Source organism: Macrobrachium nipponense, chromosome 8 (assembly GCF_015104395.2).
Source record: "Macrobrachium nipponense isolate FS-2020 chromosome 8, ASM1510439v2, whole genome shotgun sequence".
Taxonomy (NCBI): Eukaryota; Metazoa; Arthropoda; class Malacostraca; order Decapoda; family Palaemonidae; genus Macrobrachium; species Macrobrachium nipponense.
Window position 1 is genome coordinate 51,781,971 of NC_087203.1, and position 25,421 is coordinate 51,807,391.

General features: G+C 40.0%; 1 protein-coding gene across 3 annotated transcripts in view; it reads right to left on the reverse strand.

Moving 5' to 3' along the window:
* Positions 1-25,421, reverse strand: part of LOC135222773 (uncharacterized) — a 241,158-nt gene that overhangs the window by 7,561 nt on the left and 208,176 nt on the right. For all 3 annotated transcript variants that reach the window (XM_064261030.1, XM_064261028.1, XM_064261029.1), the window contains exons 6-7: positions 19,003-19,165; positions 3,968-4,120 (exon numbers count right to left, since the gene is read on the reverse strand). In XM_064261030.1, the coding sequence (XP_064117100.1) occupies positions 3,968-4,120; positions 19,003-19,165 (316 nt within the window). The remainder of the gene's footprint in view (positions 1-3,967; positions 4,121-19,002; positions 19,166-25,421) is intronic.

Sequence of the window (25,421 nt, forward strand, 5' to 3'; positions counted from 1 at the left end):
TCATCTTGTCTCTGACTAGATGTTCCACTTGCAAAAGATCCTTCCAAACTGCCGAAAGTTCTAGGTTGTTTATTTGCTTACATGCACCTTGCTCTCCTCCACAGTCCAACTCTCTGACATTTTGATATTTTCCAGACAAGGCTCTCCAACCTGCCTCCAATGTGTATCTGAGCACAATGTGAGGTCTGGGTTCTAGAGGTCTAGAAGCACTCATCAGCAGTCTTGACCAATGCTCCTACCTATGCAGAAAACCCAATAGATCCAAAGGAACTCCTACAGTATTAGAGTAGAGTCCAGAAGATGAGACCTGTCCCAAGAACTTTTATGAGAAAACTGAATTGGACTTATTCTTACATGAGTCACGTTGCAAACTTCTCTAGAGAGGCTGTGTTCCAACAGCAATAGCTACTTTTTAGCTAGAGACTTTTCTAAGGATTTTGATTCTCTCAACAGTTACAGAAAGTTGTCTGTCCATGAGTCGATCAATTGTTTATCCCTGGATAAGCAATCGACTGGGTCAGAATATACATAGATCTTCTGACATTGATCAAAATCCTTCACTCTCGAGATCACCTGAATCAAACTTACAAAAATTAACTAGTCTTCCAAGTACATGAGAACTGATACCAAGCAGATGATTCCACCCCACTAATGTTGGCAACTCACCAGTGAACACTTATGGTGCCCCACTGACAAAGTGTAGATAGTCCTTCAACTGAGGATGGATCAGGAAGTTTACATAAGTACACATCCTCCATGTCAATAGAAATCATCTGGTCGCCCTTCTGAATTCCTGCCAGGACTGTACCAAATGACTCCATCAAGAAGGGAGTGACATGAATAAACTCATTAAGACTGAAAATGCCTAAAACTGGTCTCCAGCCCCCATCCCTACCCCATCTTGAAAAGAAAAAGGTAATTGTAAAACCCTGGTGATTTTTCTAAAACAGGCTTGATTGCCTCCTTGCATAACAAATGTCTCATCTCCTACAAAACCTGGAATTTTTCTGCATGATGAAGTTAAGCAGGGAACGATACTGGGGACAGCTGTCCCGGAGAACCTTCAACACCCAAGGTTCTGCTTCAAAAAATTTACCACTCTCTAAAATCTGCAGACAGCCTCCTACCGGACCTTGAGAGTTCAAAACATCAGTTATGGTTACCTCTGCTAATCTTTCCCTTACAATGTGAGACCTGATCACCTTGAAAGGACTTAATGAAAGCAGAAAACCTAGAGGACAATTTAGGTCAATATTCTGCATGGAACTTTGGTGCAGGACCATCTACAGGTGCAAGATGTCTGAAGAAACACTTAAAAGACTGTACTTGGGGTTAAGGATACGATGTTGAGGTGTATCAAAAACAGCTAATGATTGTTTACCTGGAACAACTTTAAATTTGAGCTGGTAAAAGTATAACTCTCCTGAAATGCCAAACAAGTTAAATACTCCAACACCTCATCAAGTACCCTTGCCTCTTCAGGATTAACACTTTGTCCGAGTTGGTGCAATGAACAGTTGTCCTAAGCATGTGCTTCAATGGAGTAGTATGTAGATTTCACGAGCACTTCTACTTCACTACGAAGCCAAATAAATCATATCAGTTTTGAGAGCCCTTTGCTTCACTGGATTAAGCGACTTGAAAAAACTTGCATCTAGAATAGGAGAAGGACGAAGATCTGGCATAGTTCCTGTGTCATAATAAGCAACTCTATATGGCTTCATAAAAGTGGAAACCGAAGTAGTTGTATTACGAGAAAATGCTTTAAGTGATAACTTATTTTGAAATTGCTTCAAAACTGCCTTAATAGAAATAGATCATTTAAACTTCTTACTTGTTGGGCAGAAGCAGATAAAAGTGAGTGCCAATCAACAGGTTCATCCTCGGTAAAAACAAAAAGTTTAGGGTAAATAGAAGCAGCATGATCTATCAAATAATGTAAATAGTACTGTTGTTGATTTTATTGCTGTTGTTCTGTTGATATTTACTGTTGTTGCTATGAATCTAATTATCAGATTTGCTTCTAATTTTATGTTGTTGATTTAAATTCTTTCAAGTGAGTATTTTCTTATGCTTGCTACTCATTACCATAAGAAAAATTACAGAATATCTTACTCACATATGTACTCTGCGAAGTTGTGCCCATAACTACAATTTGACTTTTTTATTTAACACATTTTAAGTAGTAACAAGTCAAAGATTGAATTTTTAATCACAGGGTTTGATGGCCCTGATTTATTTAGTTTTAACTTCCCACATATGCAAGGGATTGCTGTATACACTAGATCTGGATGACCTATTTACCATTAGAAAAACTTCGAGTGCAGTTGCCATGAAGTTCTTTGTTTTAAGATTTTCAGTAAGCTCTACAACGTTCATATATTTGCTGTTCACCACTATACAAATATTGACGATTCTATACGTGACAGTCTCTTGGAGAGGATTAGTATGGCTCAGTCACAAGATTCTGAAGCTTCATTCATAATTTGTGGAGACTGCAATGCAAAGCACAGCTGATGGCTAACTCATATTCCACAGATCAACATGGCTGGTCTGCTCTTGAGTTCTGTGTACATATCCTCCAATTTTGTCTAGCTAATTGAGGAACCCGTGTATATACTATCTGGTAATAGATTAGACCTCATAGCGTGAGGTGGGTAAATACCGACCTATTAGTAGAAAAATTGCCTAAAAAATCCAATTTGTACCCGAGAGAGTGCACACTGAGCCCAAAACAAACTGCACATGGCCCACCTATGGTATACTCATAAATCCTTAACTCAGAGAATAAGTGTCATATTCTGTACTTTAAAAATTTTCGGGGAATGGTCAGCACTCCAAAATAACGCGGGGAAACACTGACCGGGGGGTGGGGGAACCCTCCAAAAACGAAATATCCTGTTTTTAGCATAATGACACTGATAATCAATCTTCCAAGACGGCACTAGGCTAGATCAGAAAGACTTAATGACATTAGACATATGAATAGGTAGAGTTGAACCCACCCAATAAAAAATTCCTGTTTTTAGCATAATGACACTGATATTGCATCACAATTCACTAAATATCACCTTCAACTTTACACCAAAAAACTGTGTCCCACTTTTTGTTATGTATTATGGAAATATTCAACATTTCAAAATATTCAAAACTTCAAAAATATTTCAAAATATTCAAAATTTCATGCATGTGTGTTGGGGGTTCATGTTTCCCAGCATGTTTACGGTCAGTAGTCCCCGCACCATGTATTTTTTTTTTTTCCGACAATGCCGACATCCACTTCAAAACACACTTCATTTCACTTGATAACATGTCAATATGGCTAAATATCGTAATGAAACTTAACGAGAAACTATCACACCATATTCATGGATGTGAGACGCTGTATGGGAAGCATGGAAAATTACAACAGACATCCAAAAATTAAATTTTCTCACCAGATAAACACAGACGTCATGATGGCATGAACCTGTTGCTTTAGTGGTGTTCACTGAGATGGTTGCTGTGTTGGTGGTGAGTTTCGGCCCACAATTTGAAGTAGTTTTCATACCAGAGCATTCAGTTGGTGTTCCCCCTCGGTCGGTATTCACCCACCTCACCCTTCTGGGAGGGGGGGTGCTGTTGCACCTTCCTTCATGAAATCTCAGCGATTATTCCAGCTAGATACTGAGCTGGGGTCTGAGCAATGTCATAAGAGTTGCCATATTGTCATTTATGGCCCAATAGATTCATTTGAATATTTTCCCACAAAACTATGAAAATATTTTGGCACGAAATAAGGATTACCATATGATGCACACCTGTAATCCTCTTATACCATTATTGTACATCAAAGGATGCATGCCACTCCCAAGTCAAAGGGTTGAAATATACAGCAGTACAAGTAAACACAAACATGGAAACAAATCAGAAAACAATAACCTTGTAACAATAACTTTAGAATGCAATAAAAGTATGTATTACATACCTAATGACATGGTGAAGCAATAATGAAAAAAAGAACACAGGAAAAGTTAGAAAGGTGCATGCTTCTGATATTGCCTTATTCATTGCATCAATTGGCTTCTTCCCAGCAGCTTCAATGGACGTCTGGCCCAAACTTAGTATCAAGGGTTGCAACCTGCAAAACAAAATTAAAATGCTTGTAAAAAAACTCAACTGTCAAAGAAGTGCTCTCGATAAATGTAAAACTGATAAATTGAAAGAAAAAATGCTGAAAATACCAAAGACAAAACAAATTACTCTCTGTGCTACAATCCACATATTATTGCAAGAATGGAAGATTTAATGACTATAAAATTATCAATTTATTGGAAGAATTAGGTAAAGGAAGGTGATGACAATGAAACAAATGCAACCATTTGCAATTGTTCTCTGACCCCAGCATCCTATGTGAATGCTGTCCTTACAGCTTTTGTATTAACAATTGAAAGAAGTTGATTGCATATAAATTTTAACAGAGTAGAGCAACTTTATCATAAGTAATTTTTTATGATTGCTTCCATTTTTGATAGCATATAAGACATGAACCAACCACCACCCCACCCCCATCCACAAAATTTCAGAAGGGAATATACTATTATAGAGAAAATAAATTGTGTGTTTACGTGCAAGCATGTAAACAACACAATAACAGGAAAAATCTTTTGAATTATAATCATCTGATTAACATGGGAAAATAGAAGCTAAAGTAATGGATATCAGAAAACATTTGATAATATTCCCCTCCATCTCCAGTGGATAACTCTGATGGTGAGAATTAATTTATGAGTGCTTACAATTGTAAACAAAATTAAAACAAAAAAAAACACCTTACATGTTAGATATATGAACTTATTAAAAAGGTAGTGTATTAGAAAGATTTTCAGTAAGTTTAATTTTATAAAGCTACATATATGATTTTGTTTTTAACATAAAGTTTATGTGTAAGCCTGGCCTGTGTATATATGTATACCTACATACACCATACACATATGCACAGCACTAAGGTAAACTAGGTACTTACTGTGCTCTCTCTCTCTCTCTCTCTCTCTCTCTCTCTCTCTCTCTCTCTCTCTCTCTCTCTCTACGTTTACTACAGTATAGAATACTGCAATAAGGTAGTGCAGTGTTACATACATATATTTTTCAGTGGTTACATGTTTGAATGTACAGATCAGCACCGTTTCATGGTAAAAAACCAAATTTAAAAGTATTTTGTATTTTTCATAGGTTTACAAACTGTAGCATTCTTAAATATGTCCGGGACAGCATCTTTTTCCAGAACAGGTCAGTTTCGTCCATATTGGAGACCTGTTCTAGGCGGTATCGTTTCTCCTTTTGTAAAAAATGAATTCCTCCACCAATGGGATGACAAACCTACTAGAGGAAACAACATACTAGACATCGTCCTATCAACAGAAGAAGATAACCTAGTGTCTGACCTTTCAGTAGATGCAAATCTAGGCAAAAGCGACCATAAAATTATTACATTTCAAATTAATGTTCAACATAAAAAAGAGAAGAAGGTATTGAGATAAGACTACCGTCGACAAGACCTAAAAAAGCTAAAGGAGTACGTTAAAAATCTAGAGTATGAAGAGAACTCAGGCATAGATAAGTGCTGGGAAGCCTTTCTAGAGGAATACACGGAAAAATGCTCTAGATGCATACCATTAGAGCAAATACTAACAATTGGCAACCCTAAGCCTAAGTGCTTCAACAGAGAAATTAAAAATAAAATAAGCTAAAGAGACAGATTTCACAAATTAATGAACCCACACCCAACACCAGGAGAAGCAAGCAGGCATAGAGAACACTGTAGAATACAAAGATAAATGAGGATAAGAGAGTTGCATCAGTTTGTGAAGAAAATCCAAAAGAATTCTTTGCACATGTTAATAACAAGAATCCAATAAAAAATACCCAAAAGAATTTTTTGTACAGGTTAATAGTAAGAAACCAAAAAACAAAAAAAAGAATAGCAAAGTCCCCTAAGGGACAATACAGGAAACCTAGTGAAATTCAGATTTGGAAAAAATAGTTATTGAATAAGTTTGTTACTAGTGGTTTCACAATTCAAGACTACTTCAATACCGGAACCTACTGCTAAAATAATATTTACATAAGAGGACATTAAAAACAAAATAGACAAACGCAACAAGTTTAATTCTCCTGGCCTGGATGCGATTCATCAAAGAGAAATTAAAAAGGTAAAAGATGGTAGGAAGCATGTCCTACAAGATGGCAACCATCCGCATGAACCGAATAGGTTTACTCTCGTCTAGCATCTGGGGAGCAGATCTCTTCCCAGAAGCTATGGTTAAGGAGGTCCAGTCAGAGGCTACGAGGTTAAACCAGAGCCTTAAGGATCGTTGGGGCCTACGGCGTAAGAGGAGGCAAGACCTGACTCCTAAAGGTAAGGGACAAAAGAAACCCAGGCGTTTCCAACCTTACCAGAAGAAGCAACCACGCTTTCCTCAACAAGTTCCAGCAGTACCGTTAGTGCAGACAGCCCAACCCTCCACTTCTAAAGGTCAATCACAGCCAATTTATGTTGATATCCCCTCAGCCTCAGCCTCCACTCTTACGCCATCTCTCCAGCTTACAATCAAGCCTTCGAGAGTCAAGCTTCTCAGAAGTATGACCGCTCGGGTAAGGGAGCAGAGGTAAAAGAGGTCCTTTCGTGGGAGAGGATCGGGAGGCCCCTTTAATAGGGGAAAGCACTTCAGAGGAGGACGGGCGGTTACCATAACCAATGAAGAACTTCAGGTAGGAGGGAGGCTGTTTCACTTTCGCCACCGGTGGAACTTCAGCCAATGGGCTCAGAAGCATAGTGGGGTCAAAAGGGGCTGGGTTGGAGCTGGTTGACGAACCCACCTCCAGCCAGACCTTTTCCGTCAACTTCCTTCCAAAGAATTGACAGAGTACGCGGAGGACCTCCTTCAGAAAGGAGCTATAGCGAGAGTCAAGAGGTTAAAATTTCAAGGTCGCTTGTTCAGCGTGCCAAAGAAAGGCTCACAAAAAAAAGAAGGGTAATTCTTAGACTTGTCCCGCTTAAACTTAACCATCCGCTGCGACAAGTTCAAGATGCTCACGATCTCTCAGGTGCGGACCTTACTTCCCCCGTGGGCCGTCACCACCTCTATCGATCTTACAGACGCCTACTATCATATCCCTATTGCAAGACACTTTCCGTCCGTATCTGGGTTTCAAGATAGGAGACCAGACATTCTCCTTCAAGGTAGTTCCATTCGGACTCAACGTGGCACCGAGAGTGTTCACGAAGCTAGCGGAAGTGTAGTGCAACAACTCAGATCGCAAGGGATTATGGTAGTAGCGTATCTCGACGATTGGTTGATCTGGCCCCAACAGTCGAGGAATGCAACAGAGCTACTCTGAAATGATTCAGTTCCTGGAATATCTAGGCTTCAAGATAAACAGGACCAAATCAAGACTCACTCCAGAGTCAAACTTTCAGTGGCTGGGCATTCAATGGAATCTATCCTCCCACACTCTGTCGATTCCATCAACCAAAAGGAAAGAAATAGCAAAGTCAGTCAAGCAATTTCTAAGTCACAAACTAGCGTCAAGGAGAGCCCAGGAAAGGATCCTGGGTTCTCTCCAGTTTTGCATCAGTGACAAACGTCTTAATGAAAGCCAAAACTGAAAGACCTAACCAGAATCTGGCGCTCGCGAGCAAACGTCAGGTCCAGGGACAAACTATCCTCAGTGCCTCTGATTCTAAAGAATCGACTTCGGCCGTGGGCGAGAGTCAAGAATTTATCAATGTCAGTACCCCTTCAGTTCCCTCCACCAGGGATCACCATCCACACAGACGCGTCCCTTAAGCGGCTGGGGAGGGTATTCCCAGGTCAAAAAAGGTTCAAGGGACTTGGTCACCTCAGTTCCGTCAGTTCATATAAACGTACTGGAGGCAATGGCAGTGTTCTTGACTCTAAAAAGGTTACGCCCACCCAAGTACTCCCATATAAAGCTAGTCCTGGACAGCGCAGTGGTAGTACATTGTATAAACAGAGGAGGCTCCAAGTCACGTCATCTAAATCACGTCATGATAGCCATCCTTCTCCTGGCAGACAAGTTCAGTTGGCATCTTTCCTCCACTCACATAGCTGAGTAAGAAACGTCATAGCAGACGCCCTATCCCGATCAGTGCCCCTTAGAGTCGGAATGGTCACTGACAACAGTTCGTTCCAATGGATCCTTCAAAGAGTACCAGGGCTACAGGTGGATCTCTTCGCATCCCAAGCGAACCACAAACTACCGTGTTATGTAGCCCCCAACCTGGACCCTCTGGCCTATGCACGGACGCCCTGGCTCTAAGACTGGAACAACTGGAGAAGATTTATGTCTTCCCTCCAGTGAATCTCCTCATGAAAGTATTGAACAAACTCAGGACATTCAAGGGTCAAGTTGGCTCTAGTAGCCCCAGACTGGCCGAAGAGCAACTGGTATCCTCTAATTTTGGAGCTGGGCCTTCGTCCTCTTCAGATCCCCAGTTCCAAGCTCTCCCCAGTCAGTACAAATGAAGACTGTGTTCGCTTCCCTCAGGGATTCTCAAAACCCTAACTTTATGGATTTCATGAAGTTTGCGGCAAAAAGAGATGCGAATATTGACCCGCAGAATATTCTATTCTTGGAATCCGATAAAAGGGATTCGACTTTGAGGCAGTATGATGCTGCTGTCAAAAAGTTAGCAACCTTCCTGAGAGAATCGGATATTAGAATCATGACAGTTAATTCAGCTATATCCTTTTTCAGATCCTTATTTGAAAAGGTTTTAGCACTAGCACGATTACGACAAACAAGTCAGCTTTGAAAAAGATATTTCAATTGGATTTAACATAGACTTGACGGATTCCTACTTCTCGTCTATTCCTAAGGCATGTGCTAGGCTTAGGCCTTCTGTAAGGCCTACGTCAGTTTCATGGTTCTTAAAATGATGTTCTAAAACTACGGCTTCCGAAACCGATAATGACACATGCTCGTTTATAATGCTCTTAAGAAAAACCCTATTCTTATTAAGCTTAGCTTCAGGAGCAAGAATTTCAGAACTGTCGGCTCTATCCAGAGACCCGGATCATATTCAGTTCCTTCCCACAGAGAAGTCCTACTTTCTCCGGAACGTAGCTTTTTAGCAAAGAATGAAGATCCTTTGATGAGGTGGGAACCTTGGAAGGTACTACCCCTTCCACAAGATGTATCTCTTTGCCCAGTTACAACCTTACGAGCCTTTCTGTCTAGGACCTCCTCATCTTCATCGGGTCCCCTCTTTAGGAGGGAAAAAGGTGGAACTTTATCCATTAAGCAGTCATGGCAACAAACATCCTGTACTTTATTAAGCAAGCCAATCCTGACTCTTTCCCCGAAAGCACATGATGTCAGAGCAGTAGCCACCTCAATTAATTATTTCCACATATGAACTTCGATGAGTTGAAAAAGTATACTGGATGGAAATCACCGACAGTGTTCAAACGTCACTACCTTAAGTCCTTGGAAGCTCTGAAATTCCAGGCAGTAGCAGCGGGTAACATAGTTTCCCCTGACTCTAGCTAATTTTTAGTAGAAGATTCAGTCCTCCTTTCTACCTGCCTCACCCAAAAGTTCGTCTATTCCTACCTTGTTCATTTGCATTCACCTTGTGTCTTAGCTGCTTTTGTGATAGTGTAGTGGGTTGCCCCTTATTGTCTGGTTAGGGACACTCACAAATGATTATAAACATTGATCTCATGGATGTTTCCCTTATTTTTATGCTAGGGGATACATCATATTATAATGATTACGGGTTTTGTATATTAAGTCATATACATTCCTTTATATATTATTGTTGATTGTTTTTATTAATTGCAGTAGAAAAGCAACAACATAAATATATAAAATTCCCATGTAAATGGGATTGGTCCCACCCCCTCATTTTTTTATCTTGGACAGTCGAAGTAAGGCGGGCTTAGAAGTAACGGTTAAGGACAAGCATAAATATTCCTGTAAAAATCTGGGCAAAACATCTCTAATGCAAATATTCATTCATTTTAATAAGTTGAAAATCAACCACTGAATAAATTGGATTTGGGTAAGTTCAGCTAATTGGCAAAGTTCAAAAGGATTTGTCTTATCACGAAATCTTTTAGAATCTGCTTTAATACCAAACTTACTTCTCATTTGGTAACATTTCAATATTAAGCCGTGGCCTTGTTTTCATTTAGACCCTTGTATTTGTAACCATACTTTAGAATGACCTCAAAGATAATAATTACAAGACTTAAATAAGAATTCATGTTGCCCTTAGAAATATTTTATTTCGTTGTATTATGTTATGTTAATTATGCATTGTGAATATGTATTGTCGAATATGTTTTTTTATTGTTTACCAAAGTTGCTGAATAGCTGTCACCTTAATAATACTTTAAATTTGGTCTTGCCCGCTTGTGTCTGAGCAGTTTGTCCTAAACTTTTAATTGTAACCATGTTTTTTGCTTGTTTGAGAGCAAAACTCATCTTCCAGGTGTGTCGGATTCTAGGTACTAATCTCTTTATAATCTCTATCTGTCATTTTTACGACCTTTCGTGTATCGTCATTTTCTCATGTATGTCAGTTCATCTGCTAAGTAAAGGATGTTTGAACGTCGAAAGATCTTGCGGTTAGTCCGTTGTTTATTTACCCCCTTTTCGGTGCATATAACTTTATATGTGATTTATCCACGTTCCTAACTTTCGTGATTCAGTATACAATTATATATATATATATATATATATATATATATATATATATATATATATATATATATATATACATATATTATATATAGTATAATATATATATATATATATATATATATATATATATATGTATATTATATATATATATATATATATATTATTATATAATATATATATAGTATTATATATATTTATATATAATATGTATGTATATATATATATATATATATAATATATATATATATATAGTATATATATATAAATTATAATATATACAGTGGTCCCCCCGTATTTGCGGGGGATGCGAACCAGACCCAAGACCCCCGTGAATTTTGATACTTGGTTTTTTTAATAATTTTACATCACAAAAAGTGCATTTTATGATGAAATTGATCAAAAAAAAAAACCAGGAATCTGTGGATATTTCTAATAGAAAAAATACCGCGAATGCGCGAATTTTCCGCGAATAATGTGGGGAAACGTTCCCGAGAGAAATCCGCGAATGTGTGAGTCCGCGAATCCGAGAACGCGAATACGGGGGTCCACTGTATATATATGTGTGTGTATATATGTGTGTATATAGTATATATATATATATATATATATATATATTATATCTTATATATATATATATATCATATGAAAATACAGAAGATTGTTGTATGTAAAAGTTTGCATCTGTGAATAGTGGGGGCCCACAAATAATATTATAAATACGTTCCACTGAGAAAGCCGCAAATGAGAGTCCTCCCACAAATGATTTTGAGAAAAAGGTTCCAAAGAAAAATCTGTGAATGAGTGAGTCAGCGAATCCCGTGAACGCAAATACGGGGGTTCACTGTTCTTAGCCAGACATCTGGGTTAAGAGACAAAGAGGAATTTCCTGTTCCACTCAGCTGCGTCTTTCAGTAAAACAATAAACTTCAACTGTCGGAGACAACAAGACTCCGTTAGCCACCAGCCTTGTTTGTCAGCTTTTCCTCTCTCCCCTTGTTAGAGAGAGGAAGGGACTTGCTTCTAAAATAGTTTGTATTGTGTATGAACAATAAAGTAAAACTAATGGAAAGGAGTGCTACACTCACCTGTATCTGACCAGTTCCAGCACATGATGGATATAGTTTCTCTCCATTGCCTAGCAGTAGAGGAGAAAAAAGAAAAGAGAGAGGAAGAAGACCAGTCAAACCGTTCACTCTCACTTTGAAAACTAATATCTTAGGAAAGATACACACTGTCTTGCTAGAGGCACTGGATTAGCTACACAGCTTGTTGACCAGCCACCACCAGACCCAAGGAAAATGTGCCCAAGGACCTGTGGGCAACGTCCCGCAGATAGAAGGACTTGAGTGTGGTTTGGTGTAGCCATGTACCAGCCTTTAAGATCCTTTGAACCAACAGGTTCTTTTTGAATGCGATGAAAGGGCCTACACCCCGACATAATGTGCTCTTTTGCACAATGAATTGGTTTCTGGATTTGAAAAAGTAAAATAAGCTTGTTTAATTACTTCTCGAAGCCAAAATGAGGCAGTATTCTTGGAGACTTCCTTCTTGACCCAGATTATACTGACAAAAAGATTTTGACAACTCGGTCTAAGGTGTCAAGTCCTTTTTAGGTAGTTACACAGGGCCCTAACAGGACATAAAAGTAACTCATTAGGGTCATTAGCAACAAACCCCATAGGGAAGTAGTGCTGTCACTGCACCCCATGCAGTGCACTGTAGGCATTACTTGAAGTTCTTTACAACATGCCTTTGGTCTTTAGCTAAAACCCCCTTTTGTTCCTTTTACTGTAACTCCTTTCATATCTTTTTCATATTATCTTTCTTCCATCTTACTTTCCACATTCTCCTAACAATTGACTCATAGTGCAACTGTGAGGTGTTCCTCCTGTTACACCTTTCAAACATTTTACTATTGTCAATTTCCTTTTCATTGCTGGATGACCTCATTGGTCCCAGTACATGGCCTTTGGCCAAATTTCTATATTCAATTCGCATACCTCTAAAATCTGAAAGCAAACGGATGGAGAAAGACTAATCTATCGTTGTAAATGGAGGGATTTTGAGTCTTGGCCACAAATTCCTGGACAAATTCAAAGGCTACTGACCCCAACCCCTTGTGTGATTAACATCAAAAGATAATCTATGTAGTTCACTTACTCTCTTGGAAGATGGTAGGGCTAAAATGAAAACCATCCTGAGAGTTAAATTCCTACCTGAAGAGACTCTCAAGGGTTTGTATAGCTGCCCTGAAAGATTAGATTAAAATGCCAGGTCTAGCCTGAGGCCAAGAACTGGGATCAAATAGGTCATTCAGTATGATGCTGAATAAATTAAAATTAAATTAAATTAAATGAAAAACTGCAAAAAGGCAAATATTTTCTTACTGGAACACACACTAAACATTCACGACTACGTGTGAGACTGCTAAGTACCAATGTTAGGTCCCAATTGGGAGGTTTAAGATCTCTTGGGGAACAGGACTGTTCAAAACTCATCAGAAGCATAGAAATCTCCCTTGAAGAAGATACGCTAACGTCTTTCAGACGTAGACTCAGACCTAGGGCAGCCCTGTATCCCTTGATTGCTGATACTGAAAGTTTTGCCCTAAGGAGGAAAGTGAGAAAGTCTTCTACTTGTTGAATAGTAGTTCTGACTGGAGAGAGACCCTGTTGACGACACCAATTCCAGTAGATGGCCCACTTTCCCAGGTACACAGCTGCAGAAGGCCTCCTGAGGTAGCCTGACATTTCCATCACTGCTTTGCACGAAAAACTTCTCTCAAAGGAGATACTGTATAGTCTCCAAATGTGAAGATATAAGGACCCTACTGACTGGTGAAACCTCTCGATGTGTGGTTAACACAGAAGGTTGTACTAAGGAGGAATCTCTCTCAGTGCTTCTGTCAGTAAGGTTAGAGGATTGGAGTTCTATTCTGCATGAGGCCACATGAGAGTTACAAGGGTCATCCTGTGGTTCTGGGAAATCATTGCTCTGTTGACTGCTTGATGGATGAGGCAGAAGGGGGAAAAGGCATAGACATCCAGATTGTCCCAAGGATGCTGAAGGGCATCCTCCGCCATGGCCCAGGGATTTGGAACGACCAAACTACGTATGGAAAAGTCTTTCCACCACTTCTTGACACAGTGACCACTCTGTTCCCAGAACTTGATCCCGGTGACTCAGTTTGTCCACCACCACATTCTTCTTGCCTGGGATGCATCTGGCAGATACAGCAACCGATTAAAGACTGCCCACTGGAGCTGTTGTTGACATAAGTTACCTCTGTAGTGTTGTTGGACATTTTTTGAAATTCCTGAGGTGCTTTCAACTCCAGGATGTTATGAAACTGTTTGTCTTAGTAATCTCACACTTCTGATGTTAGAAGATCTTCCAAGTTGCTCCCCAACAATCATGCGAGATGGTTGAAAACAGATGAATCTAAGGAGGTGGAAAGTGAAAGGGCAATCTTTTAGTCAGTTTCCTGTCACCCAGCCACCAAACTAAGTCTTTCCTCACTTCTGATAACGGAACTTAGAACAAGGGAGGATCCTTCGCAGGAGGCCAAAACTCTTCAGTCTTCATTGAAGGGATTGCATGTTTAGTTGACCGGGAGGGACTAGTTTCTCTAAGAATGACGGGAAACCTGAAATGACCTGTCACTGATGAGCAGGTTGCCCTTGTTTGGAGAGGAACAGATGGGCAAAGTTCCTGAGCTTCTCTAACTGTTGTTCTGAAAGGAATACTCTCGTTGCTTTCGTGTCTATCATCATACCCAGGTAAAAAAGTCTTTGACTTGGAGTGAGGTTTGACTTTTCCTCATTTATCATGATGCCTAAGTCGTGACAAAATTGAAGAAGATGATCTCTCTGTTGGACCAACTTTACCCGAGAATCTGCTAGCAGCAGATAATCGTTGAAGTATCATAAGATCCGTATCCCTTGAGAATGTGCCCATGTAGAAATAAAGGTGAAGACTCTGGAGAAGACTTGTGGGGCAGCTGAAAGACTGAAGCAAAGAACTCTGAACTGGTAAACTATCTCTCCCAGACTGAAGCGAAGATACTTCCGGTAAGATTGATGTATTGGAATCTGGAAATACACATCCTTAAGATCTACTGTGAACATGAAACTGTTCTCCCTGATGGCTTGTAGATTTGTGCAAGGAGTTTCCATTCTGAACAATGTCTTTCTGATAAAGAGGTTGAGGGTCAATAGGCCATTACTGGTCTCAAATCACCTGTAGCCTTGGGAACCAGAATGATATGGTTGTGAAAGCCTGGACATACTTCCTTCACAATCTCCACGGCTCCTTTTCCATCATCTTCTTCACTTCACCTGGAAGGGCTAGATGTTTTGATGAACCTGGAGAATAAGCTGATTGGCAAAGGGGACGCTCACTGAGTGCGGAAGGAAACTCAAAGGGGAGAAGATATTCCACCTGAAGAACATCTACTACCCAGGTCTCTGGCCCGAACTACTGCCAAATTATCCAATGGCTCACCAGGTAACCCCCACCGATGGTAGTGAGTGGGATGGGATGCCCCTCCTATCATCTACCTCCCCTGGTCCTGTCTCTGCCTCCTTTTCCAGGCCTGGAAGGAAAGGGTTGTAAGGGTCGCAGCTGAAATTTTCTTGGACAAGGAGGAGATGGTTGACGAGCCCTACATTGAACTTTCATAACTTAAGTCTTCTTTGGTGTGATGTAGGAAGACGTTTGAGTCTACCTTTGGATGTGCTAGCATCAGAAGGGACAAATGATTTTGAGACAGCCTGATGTACCAATCTGTTGTTATTATCAGCTCTAAATCTAGTGACTGGAGTCTAACTGGTCTTTTGGAAGTGGAGATGTTAAAATATCCCCAGTCAGGCTGATACTGAATCAGTACTAATGAACTTTGACAACATGGAGAGGGGAGAATCTCTTCTTTTAAGCAGCCAGTTGACCACATATTAGCCAAATATAAGACAAATATAAGATGCTTTTCCGATCAAACTGTAATAAGCTCAGGCTGCACCTTCTGCAGATTTGGCCATAGGAGTGAAGGAAATCTTTGCCATTGCCGTTGACCACCAGTCTAACCAGGAAATTGCCTGGAAGGATGATACAGCGGATACTACTTCCACTGTTGCTGATTCCTGAAATGTAAAAGAAATGCCCCCTGCCTTAACTTGGTCCAAGGATATTCCTGTGCCTAACTAGGTCTGGGTTAACTTGTCTTTGTTGTAAAACATCCATTGTAGTAGCATAAAAACGTCTATGCTGGGGTAGAGGTAGTAACTTGAAGGGTCTACTGGAATGTGAGGAGTCATCCCGACCAGAGATAAGATAATTCACTTGCTAAGAATTCTGCTGGCAAGTTTGGAACATGGCAACCCCAGGGATGTTTTTGCATCTTTCTTAGGGCCTAGCAAAAACTTCAATACCGGAAGATGAATCCAAATTGGTTGCTAACGCCTCTTCAGTTAAGTTGTTACAACCACAAATTAATTCCAGTACTTCAGCGAAGGAAAATAAGTGGTCCACATCTTGAAACTGCCATCCTGAAGAGTCTATCAGTAAAGTCAAGTACAGATAAGATGTCCTGAATTAAAACCGGACCATAGGATCTTTCAGGGCCTTAAACTATTTTAGTAGCCCGTAAGTCTCTAGAAGCAGATGGAAATTTGTCTTGGTCTCTGTCACGCCCTAGGGAATAGGCACGAGAATCATGACGAAATGGCAAATGTCTTGACAGGTCACAAGACCGTGAAGGGTTCTATGAAGCGTGAACAAACGTGCTGCTACAGTCCAATTTCATTACGACACCAGTATGTTCGGTTTGCTGGTGAAAAAAGTGCTACAGAAGATCATGTTGCGAAATATATTAGTGATGGTGACAGTGATATTGATAGACCTAACAGTTGTGTGTAAGTAGCAATGAACAAAAAATTTGGGGCCAGCAAAGGCTGGTTCAAAAAATTCAAGAAACGTTATAGCCTAGAGAACGTAAAGATGACTGGCAAATCAGCCTCAGCAGTCTATGTGGCAGCTGAAATCATAAAAGAGAAAAACTAAAGGTCAGAGTAAGTTTTCAATGCAGACGAGACGGATGTATGATGGAACAAATGTCCAAGAGAACATTCATTTATACGGAGAAAAAAGGTGCTCCAGGTTTCAAAGCATCAAAAGATTGAGTGTTTGTGTTATTTTGTGGCAATGCAGCTGGTCATATAATTAAACCCATGCTTAGTACCATTCCAAATGCCCAGGTACTTTCAAAAATAGAGACATAAACATGTTGCAAGTCCTTTACTGATCTGTTTATGTCGCCAGTCCTTTACTGATCTAACAAAAAAGCATGGATGACAGCCAACTGTTTCTTGATTGGTTCCAAAACTGTTTTGTATGAGAGGCAGAAAAATATCTGCATGATAAAGGGATAGAATTCAATGCTTTGCTCATTATAGATAACTGCCCATGCCATCCCGAAAACATTAAGTTACCTCACCCTAACACTGAGGTTGTATTCCCTCCTAAGAACACAACCTCTATATTACAACTGATGGATCAGGGAGTCATCGCTGTATTTAAAGCTAAATACCTATGATGAGAAAACATTCGCAATGCTTAGGGAGTTGCTTGATATAAATGGGACCAGTGGTTAGGGTTATATGGAAGAAAAACATTCGCAATGCTTAGGGAGTTGCTTGATATAAATGGGACCAGTGGTTAGGGTTATATGGAAGAAATTCAACTTAGCCAACTGTATTGCTTTTATTAAAGAAGCCCATGACGAATTATCTACCAAGTGTGTGAATTCAAGCTGGATGAAATTATGGTCCGATGTTGCGAACAACTCAGGGTTTTACGAGTATTGTTTCTCGTGTTAGGATCATTGTAAGGATGGCTCAGGAAGTTGGTGGTAAGGGATTTGATAATTTACGTCCTGAGGAGGTGCAAGATGAGCTTTTGGGTTATTCAAGTGAAGCCCTAACAGTAACGAACTAGAACTTGTCAGGGAGGTGAAAATGGAAGAAGAAAAATTTAATGAGCCAATAGCACTGACACTGGAAACGAATGTGTTAATAATGACACGGAACATCACTGAAAGAAATTACAAAACTGATCCTTCACTCGAGAGATCTCTCAAGATCAAGAGGCTAATGGAAAGAGCATTAGCATCCTATTTCGAGATGCAGAGATCTTTGAGGAAGGAGATTTTGCAAATAACACCCACACACTTCTCCAGTCCTGTTCCCAAAATATGACTTTTTGCTTGTGAATTTTATGGGGAAATACAGTAATTATTATATTTCACCAATAAGGGTGATGACTATAGAAGCAAAAACACAGAAGGCTACAGTGCTAGTTCAATTTTTTTTATTGTAGATCGATGATGCTTGGGTGGAGAGGGAAAGAGGGCTGCTAGGTGCTCTGGCAGGGAGAGAGAGAGAGAGAGAGAGAGAGAGAGAGAGAGAGAGAGAGAGAGAGATGACTTGACTGTTCTTGTGCACCAATATTAATTTCCTTTGTACATTAATATATCACATAAATTATCTGAATAAAAACATCTTCATACGATATTAAAGCTTTTCATTAGCCAAAGTATACAATGTATTTGCATGAAACAGTTCAAATAACTTCCACATAACGAATAGTCGTTGAATGTAGCAATAAATTGGCTGGAGCTGGAGGAAAGCATCGATATGAAAATATTTTCATGTAGAGTACAGTATTTCCATTAACTTTTCAAATAACTTCGCAACATGAGTAGCCTACAAGATGGTTGTTGATCTGATCATCATGCTAAAACATTTTCATCCAAAGTAAAATATTTTATAACTTACATAAATTAAAGCACTTTAAAAAGGTCAAAGAGCTTTTCATCAGAAAAACTAATGGCTCTCCATGAAGCATTTCATATAATTTACTCATAATATTTGTGTTTGTTGAGATTACCAAAAAATTATAAATACATACTTGACGTGACTAAATTGGTATACTACACAGATTTTTTTGCATGGGGGTCTTTGGAACCTAACCCCAGTATAAAAATAGACTATTGTGTGTATAAAACGCTTCTTCGTCAGTATAATTACCAAAATAAAACGATCAAGTGAGAACAGCAAAATATTCAAACATTATACAATATTATTGAAATAAAGTTATTTAATTCAATAAAATAATAGTCATAATAAAAACTGTCAAGATCCTGAAAAAGGATTAAGTAAATGACATACATTTCAAATGTAATATCTGATGAAATGCTGTGATAAAATTAATGTCAGTACAATGAATGTTGCTCACCCCTCTACACTCTCAGTTCCAGCGATTTTTGATGTCAAAACAGTCTCATTTTCAGGAAGAACAAGTGAACTTTCTTGCACTGGTAATTTAGGTGGATTCTTTCTCTTGTTTCTCAAAATGCTTGACTTTGATGGCTTTCCTGAAGGAAAACTCTCCTCATCATCTGTAACATAAAAACCCAACAATAAAATAAAATCTCAATGCGTAAAGTAGATTTCATCACAATAAGTTCATATGATAGGAGTACAAATTATGAATCTGTCTTTATCTACACCTGTTTCTAAAATAAATGCTAAATGAAATTCACTAAATACTGATAGTCTAAAGACTCTAAACAGTACACATGCATTAATTTCCCAAATTCCTCTCAAGCCACTTACTATGAAATGAATTTCTGTAACTCCATTTGGGAGAGAGACTCATAAAAAACTACTAATTTGCATATACAGGCAGTCCCCAGTTATGAGCGGGGTTCCATTCCTGACAGTGGGACAGTAACCAAAATTTGCCGATAACCAAAAATATTTTTATAATAAAATAAGGTTTTGTTTATACTTAACCAGTACTAACTATATAGCAATTTTCCATGTACGGCAGGCTAATTCAAATTTTGTGGGTAGCGCTTTAATTGCTCAGTGTAGGCATACAGTGCCGTCCCCCAACAGCAATACTAGAAACGATTTAGCTAATCACTTCCTTCTGTTTTTGATAATGTCCATCAGAGGGGAGGTGCGTGAGCTCCATTCATATAATTACTGTTTAAGTATATAAAAAAATGCAATTTTTATAATAAAATTAACTTTTATTGCATACTTAATGAACAATTATACAGCTGTAGGCTCCCTACGCAGCAGAGCAAAATTCAAACTTCGTGGTTGGGTCGCCATTGCTGACAGGGTTCCCCCTCTCAGGGAAGGAACAGATACAACAGACCAGGTATAAACAATTCTTTCTGCCCAGCAATTCACCTGTGTGGAGGAGGGAGGGCTTAAGTTAATAATTATTTGGTAAGGGTGCAATGAAATTTCATTTTACTATAAAAATGATATTTTTATTGCAGTGTTTTACTGAACAATTATTACTCATTGCAAGGATGGGGGCTGTGGATGTATGCTTAATTCAAAAATATAACAGGATTCTTGAAAAAAGACAATACGTAGTCAGCACTGTTAGTGCTTGTTGTACCTTACCTTACCTTGTAAGGTACAACTGTAGGAAAATAATGCCTCTGGTCGGTGATCATCTTACACAATAGAGAGCTTGGGGGTATGTCCAATGAGTGCCTCTACATATTGTGGGGTACCTTCGTACTCATGGCAGTTCACCACTGAATCAGTCAAGGTATAAACAAGATACAAGCAGTTTCTGGTTATCGGCTGAGCTCCATCCTCGATGGGGTGCTGATGAGCGAAAACCACCATTAACCGAAACTCGTCGATTTATGGTGCTTATACTGCCAGGTTTTGGTTAATCGGTCTGTTATGGAGCCATAATTCATTCACTGATTTTATGGTGGTAGACAAGCACCCTAAAACTGGATCACCATTAACCGCGTCGACCGATAACCGGGGACTGCCTGAATTTCCCTTGCCCTGGCTGAAGACCAGATGAGGAAGAAAACAATATCCAAAAACTGTCACCTACACCAAATAAAAAACCTTTACCCACCGCACTAAGAAACAATCAACTGGTGAGCACTCAAGGTAAATAGTAAACCCCAGACTTCCCTTGACTCCAACTTTGATAAAAGGCGAATAAAACAGAGAGGGACCAACCCCCATGTCGTTTCTCCTAACACCATGACAGCTATGGATAAAGGACCAAGAGAATTACAATCCTCAAAAACTGTTTTTATTTCTTTCAAGTAATGTAAAGCAAAAAATGATTTAGACCTACAAAAGCTATTTTGAAGGAAAGTTGTAATCGATCATTTGTGACTGAACACCGGGGAAGTCGGTACTGCTCAGACTTCATGAGCCTTGACTTTCAGCAAGGGGATATCCACATCTTTAGCTTGAGAGTGAGCCTCAATAATTAACTCTTTTGAGAGAGGACAAGAGGGATTTTTAACTGTGCACCACAAAAGGGAGGACTGCCCTCTTATTTTTTCCATTCTGTGAGGGTAATATCTTAGTGCCCACACAGGGCATAAGAGCCTTTCGTCTTCCTCCAGGCCTTGGATATCTGTCAAGTTCTTGAAAGAGTGTGGCCAAGGAGTGGATGGATTCTCGTTCTTAGCGAGAAAGTAAAACGACAAAGAGCAGACTGCGTCTCCTTGTGAGAAGCCAACCTTTTTATCCATAGCGTGAAGCTCGCTTATACATCTCACCAACGCTCAGGCTACCAAAAATAATGTCTTTTTGGTTAAACTTTTCATAGATGATGAACGCAAGGGTTCAAAGGATGGACTTGAAAGCCATTTAAGGACAATGTTGAGATTCCATGCCACTGAATCCTTTGGACACTTGGAAGTCTCAAAGGATTTAATCAGATTAGAAAGTCACTATTCAAGGACAGATCTGTTCCTCTATGCCTGAACACAGAAGCTCATATCGCTCTATAACCCCTAATTGTAAAAAAAACCAAGCGTTTACAGTCCATTAAAAATCAAAGGAAGTCAGCTATGATGCCTCAGAAGAGACTTCAGTCTGCTTTCACCATCTTCTAATGACTCCCCATTTGGATTGGTAAAGTCTATTACAAGTTCTTCTGCAGTTTGCAATAGCTTCTGCATCTCGTATCGAAAAACTTTTCACTCTGATGAGGCTCCTGACAGTCTGAAACCAGTCCGGGCCAGAGTGGGCAGACCTTGATTGTATTTTGCGAAGTGTGGCTGTTTGAGTAGAGAACTCTTTAATGGCAGCAGTCTGGGGAAGTCTATGAGTAGGCTGAGGAGATCTGGGAACCACTCCTTCCTTGGCCAGAATGGAGCTATGAGAGTGAGTGAGACGTTTTGGGGAAAAAAACTTTGTTCAACACCTGCCTTATCAGGCCGAATGGGGGAAAGGCGTATTCATCTAGCCCTGACCAATCCAGCAACATTGCATCGACAGACCATGCTTAAGGGTTAGGGAGTGGACAGCAGAACAGAGGAAGATGGTTGTTCTTCAAAGTGGCGAACAGATCTATTGCTGGCCTTCACTAGAGTTTCCAAAGGTCTGAACAAACATTGGCATCAAGAGTCCACTCAAGACAGGAGGATCTGGTGACCTCAACTTGGTTCGTCTGCCATAACGTTCATTCTTCCTTGGACAAATCGAGGAATCAGTGAGACTTGATTCCTTTCCGTCCACAGAAGCAGATCGTTTGCTGTCTCGTAAAGAGTGAATGAATGTGTTTCCCCTTGCTTTCTGATGTAGGACAACAAGGTGAAATTATCTGCATGGACTGCTACCACCTATCCCGACACAAGGTGAATGAATGCCTGAAGTCCCAGATGAATGGCTTATAATTCTTTCAAATTTATATGAAGATATCACTAAGACTCTGACCACCTAATAATTCTTTCACATGTGAAATTCTGATGACTTCCATGACGTTTTCTTCTCTCCCAACAGAGCTCTCCAACCTACGTCGGCCACGTCTAAGTAGAATTGAAGGGTTGGGTGGATCAGATGAAGAGAAAGGCCCTCTAATAGTCTTGTTTTGAAAGCCACCAAAAAAGATCCTCCTTGACTTCGCCCGTGATGTCAACACTGTCGAGTCCGGTTGAGACTTCCTGCACACCATAACACTTTCAGGAAGAACTGGAGGGGTCGCATGTGTAGCCTCCTGAGTCTGGCAAACTGTTCCACTGAAGCCAATGTGCCCAGCAGGCTCGTCCATTGAAGTCCAGGAACTCTTGTACCACCTGGAGATAAGACTGGACTCTCTTTGGGGAGAGAAAAGCCCGAAAAACTAGAGTATTTAGAGTGATCCCCAAATAGAGGATACTCTGTGTTGGAATCAGTTGGGATTTCTCCTTGTTGACAAGAATCCCCAACGAACGAGTCAATGAAAGAGTCCTCTTTAGATCCTTCATGCACTGGCTTTCTGAAGAGGAAAGAAGACATTCTTGACCAAGTGGTCCTACTCAGGAGACGAAAAGTAAACTTTGGACACTGAAAACACTGACCTGCGGTTAGTGTCCACCTATCCAGAGAAGACCCCCTGGGAAGAAAGAATTAAACCAATTACGAAGTCCAACAGGATAATAATCAATCAAACCCGTAGACAATGAAGCACCAAATTAAATGCCTTAACAGCAGCATTTAGTTGACTCCTGCTGGCGCACTACAGGATCAACGGAGGAGGAGTCTGCTTGTGGGCAAACCCCACCAGTCTCCCTTGGACCTCCGGTTTGTCTTCTTCCCAGGGCGGGGAAGCAGAACAGGGACCTTCATCTATGAGAGCTGGTGGGACAAACAGCCACCCCTCAGTATGCACTACACTAAACACTTTTTACATCACTATTAACCATTTCAATGGACTTCACAGATCACCCTAATTGCATCACCGTGTTAGCTAGATTCAAGGTTGGCAATGGCATCAGAAGAAACTCCATGGGAAGCTGGTAAAGGAGTTAAAGGAGCAGGAGAAGGAGGACTCAAGATTGGAGACAAAGCATGAGGAGGAGGGGAAGAAATAGGAACAGGTGCTTCAACAGAAGAAGCAGAAGAGGCAAAACTAGTTTTATTCTCAGCTCTAAGACCTGCCTTCCTCTTCCTATCCTTGATAATTTTTTCAGTGAGACACAAAAACCTTCCATTGCTGTTCACTCCAATCCCTACATTCCTCACATGTAGACTCCATACTATACTCAAAACCCCTACATTTAATGAACTCAAGAGTGCAAATCATATATTTGCTTAACTAATCTAGTCCTGCACCCTCTGGCGCAAAACCTAACTCCTAACGGATTAGAGTCAGACATGACAGTATATAATGCCACAAAAATTGAAGAAAAGCTAACTAGCTAATTAGCCATAAATCAACAAAACACGAAGTGAGTACTTCACCAAATATGATAGGAAATAACCATCCAAATTGAGGTCTGCATCGACTACTAATGTGCACCACCAGAAACCAACAGAGGACGAATTATCTACACCTAGTCTGTTGTATCTGTTCCTCCCCTGAGTGGGGGGAGACCCTGTCACCTGTGTCAGTGATGGTGGCACCACCGCGAAGTCTGAATTTTGGTCTACCCATAGGAAACATACAGCTGTATAATTGTTCAGTAAGACACCACAATAAAACCTTATTTTATTATGAAATTATAATTTTTGTGTGAGACTTACCTAGTAATTATATAACTGATTCCACATTGAAAGGAGGAGGGATCATGGACATATTCTTCTCCAAAGCATTAAGTCATGTAATGAATTTGAAATAGAAAAGTTGCTACAATTCTTGTATTTCCAGTCAGTTAGGAGAGCTATGTAGATGAATACTGCCTCTGGTTGGTGCTAATTTTAACTCATAGTGGTGTGATGGTAGAGCCAAGGGTCACCTCCTACTTAGGGGAAACTTTGCAGTGAGGGGAAAGCTTCTATGGCTAGCAAAGTATGATAGGTGTCCGCCCTTGCCCTGGGTGCAGTACCAAATTAAAACAACCAGAAAACACTGAAATAAAGTCAAGACCCATCCACTGAAAGTGGTGGGTGCTCCAGGTACGCAGTAGCCCCCAGCTCTCCAAACTCAGCACCTTACTGAAATAGTGAGGAGACAAAAGGAGAACATCCTGTGCTTCCTTCTGTGATGACATGCCAGTCGGTAAAAATGGTCTCGAGGTACTGAAAAATTCTGACACCTTTTAAGCCTAAATAAAAAAATATAGTACAAAGCAAAGATCACGTACGCCTCCGGTATTTCGATAGCAGAATGGGTGTTAAGAGCAAATAACGTCTGAAAACTAAGAAAGTAGAGGCTGTCCTTACAGCCTTAGTTTCGCTTAAAAATAGGCCAAAAACACTCCGCAACACTGAGTCTCAAACATGAAGTCCATATAAACTGGAAGACAACACATTTAGACAAAGGAAGAGATGGGTTTTTGCCATAACTTCCTAGGTTATGGATGGTCTTCTGTGTAAAACACAGGGATGTTGCCAGACAAAATATTTCTTGTCACTGCAAGGTTGTTTCAAGTAGGAACTCTTCTCTTTACCCTAGAAGCAGAGCTATTAGGGCAGGCAAAGTCTTCCAACATTCACTCCAATTTGGGGTAAACAACTAGTAGTTGAACACTTTATACAATTAGAAAAATGTATATAGAAGACAAAAACTGCTGTGTTTGTCTGGGAAATCATTATGAATCATCACAGTGGCCTATGGGTTAATTGTGATGAAGCAGACTTCTGTTGTACCATGGGGTAAACAGAATCTTACTATAATGGGCGTTACGTCTGTCTGTCCGTCTGTCTTTCAATCACGGCCAAATG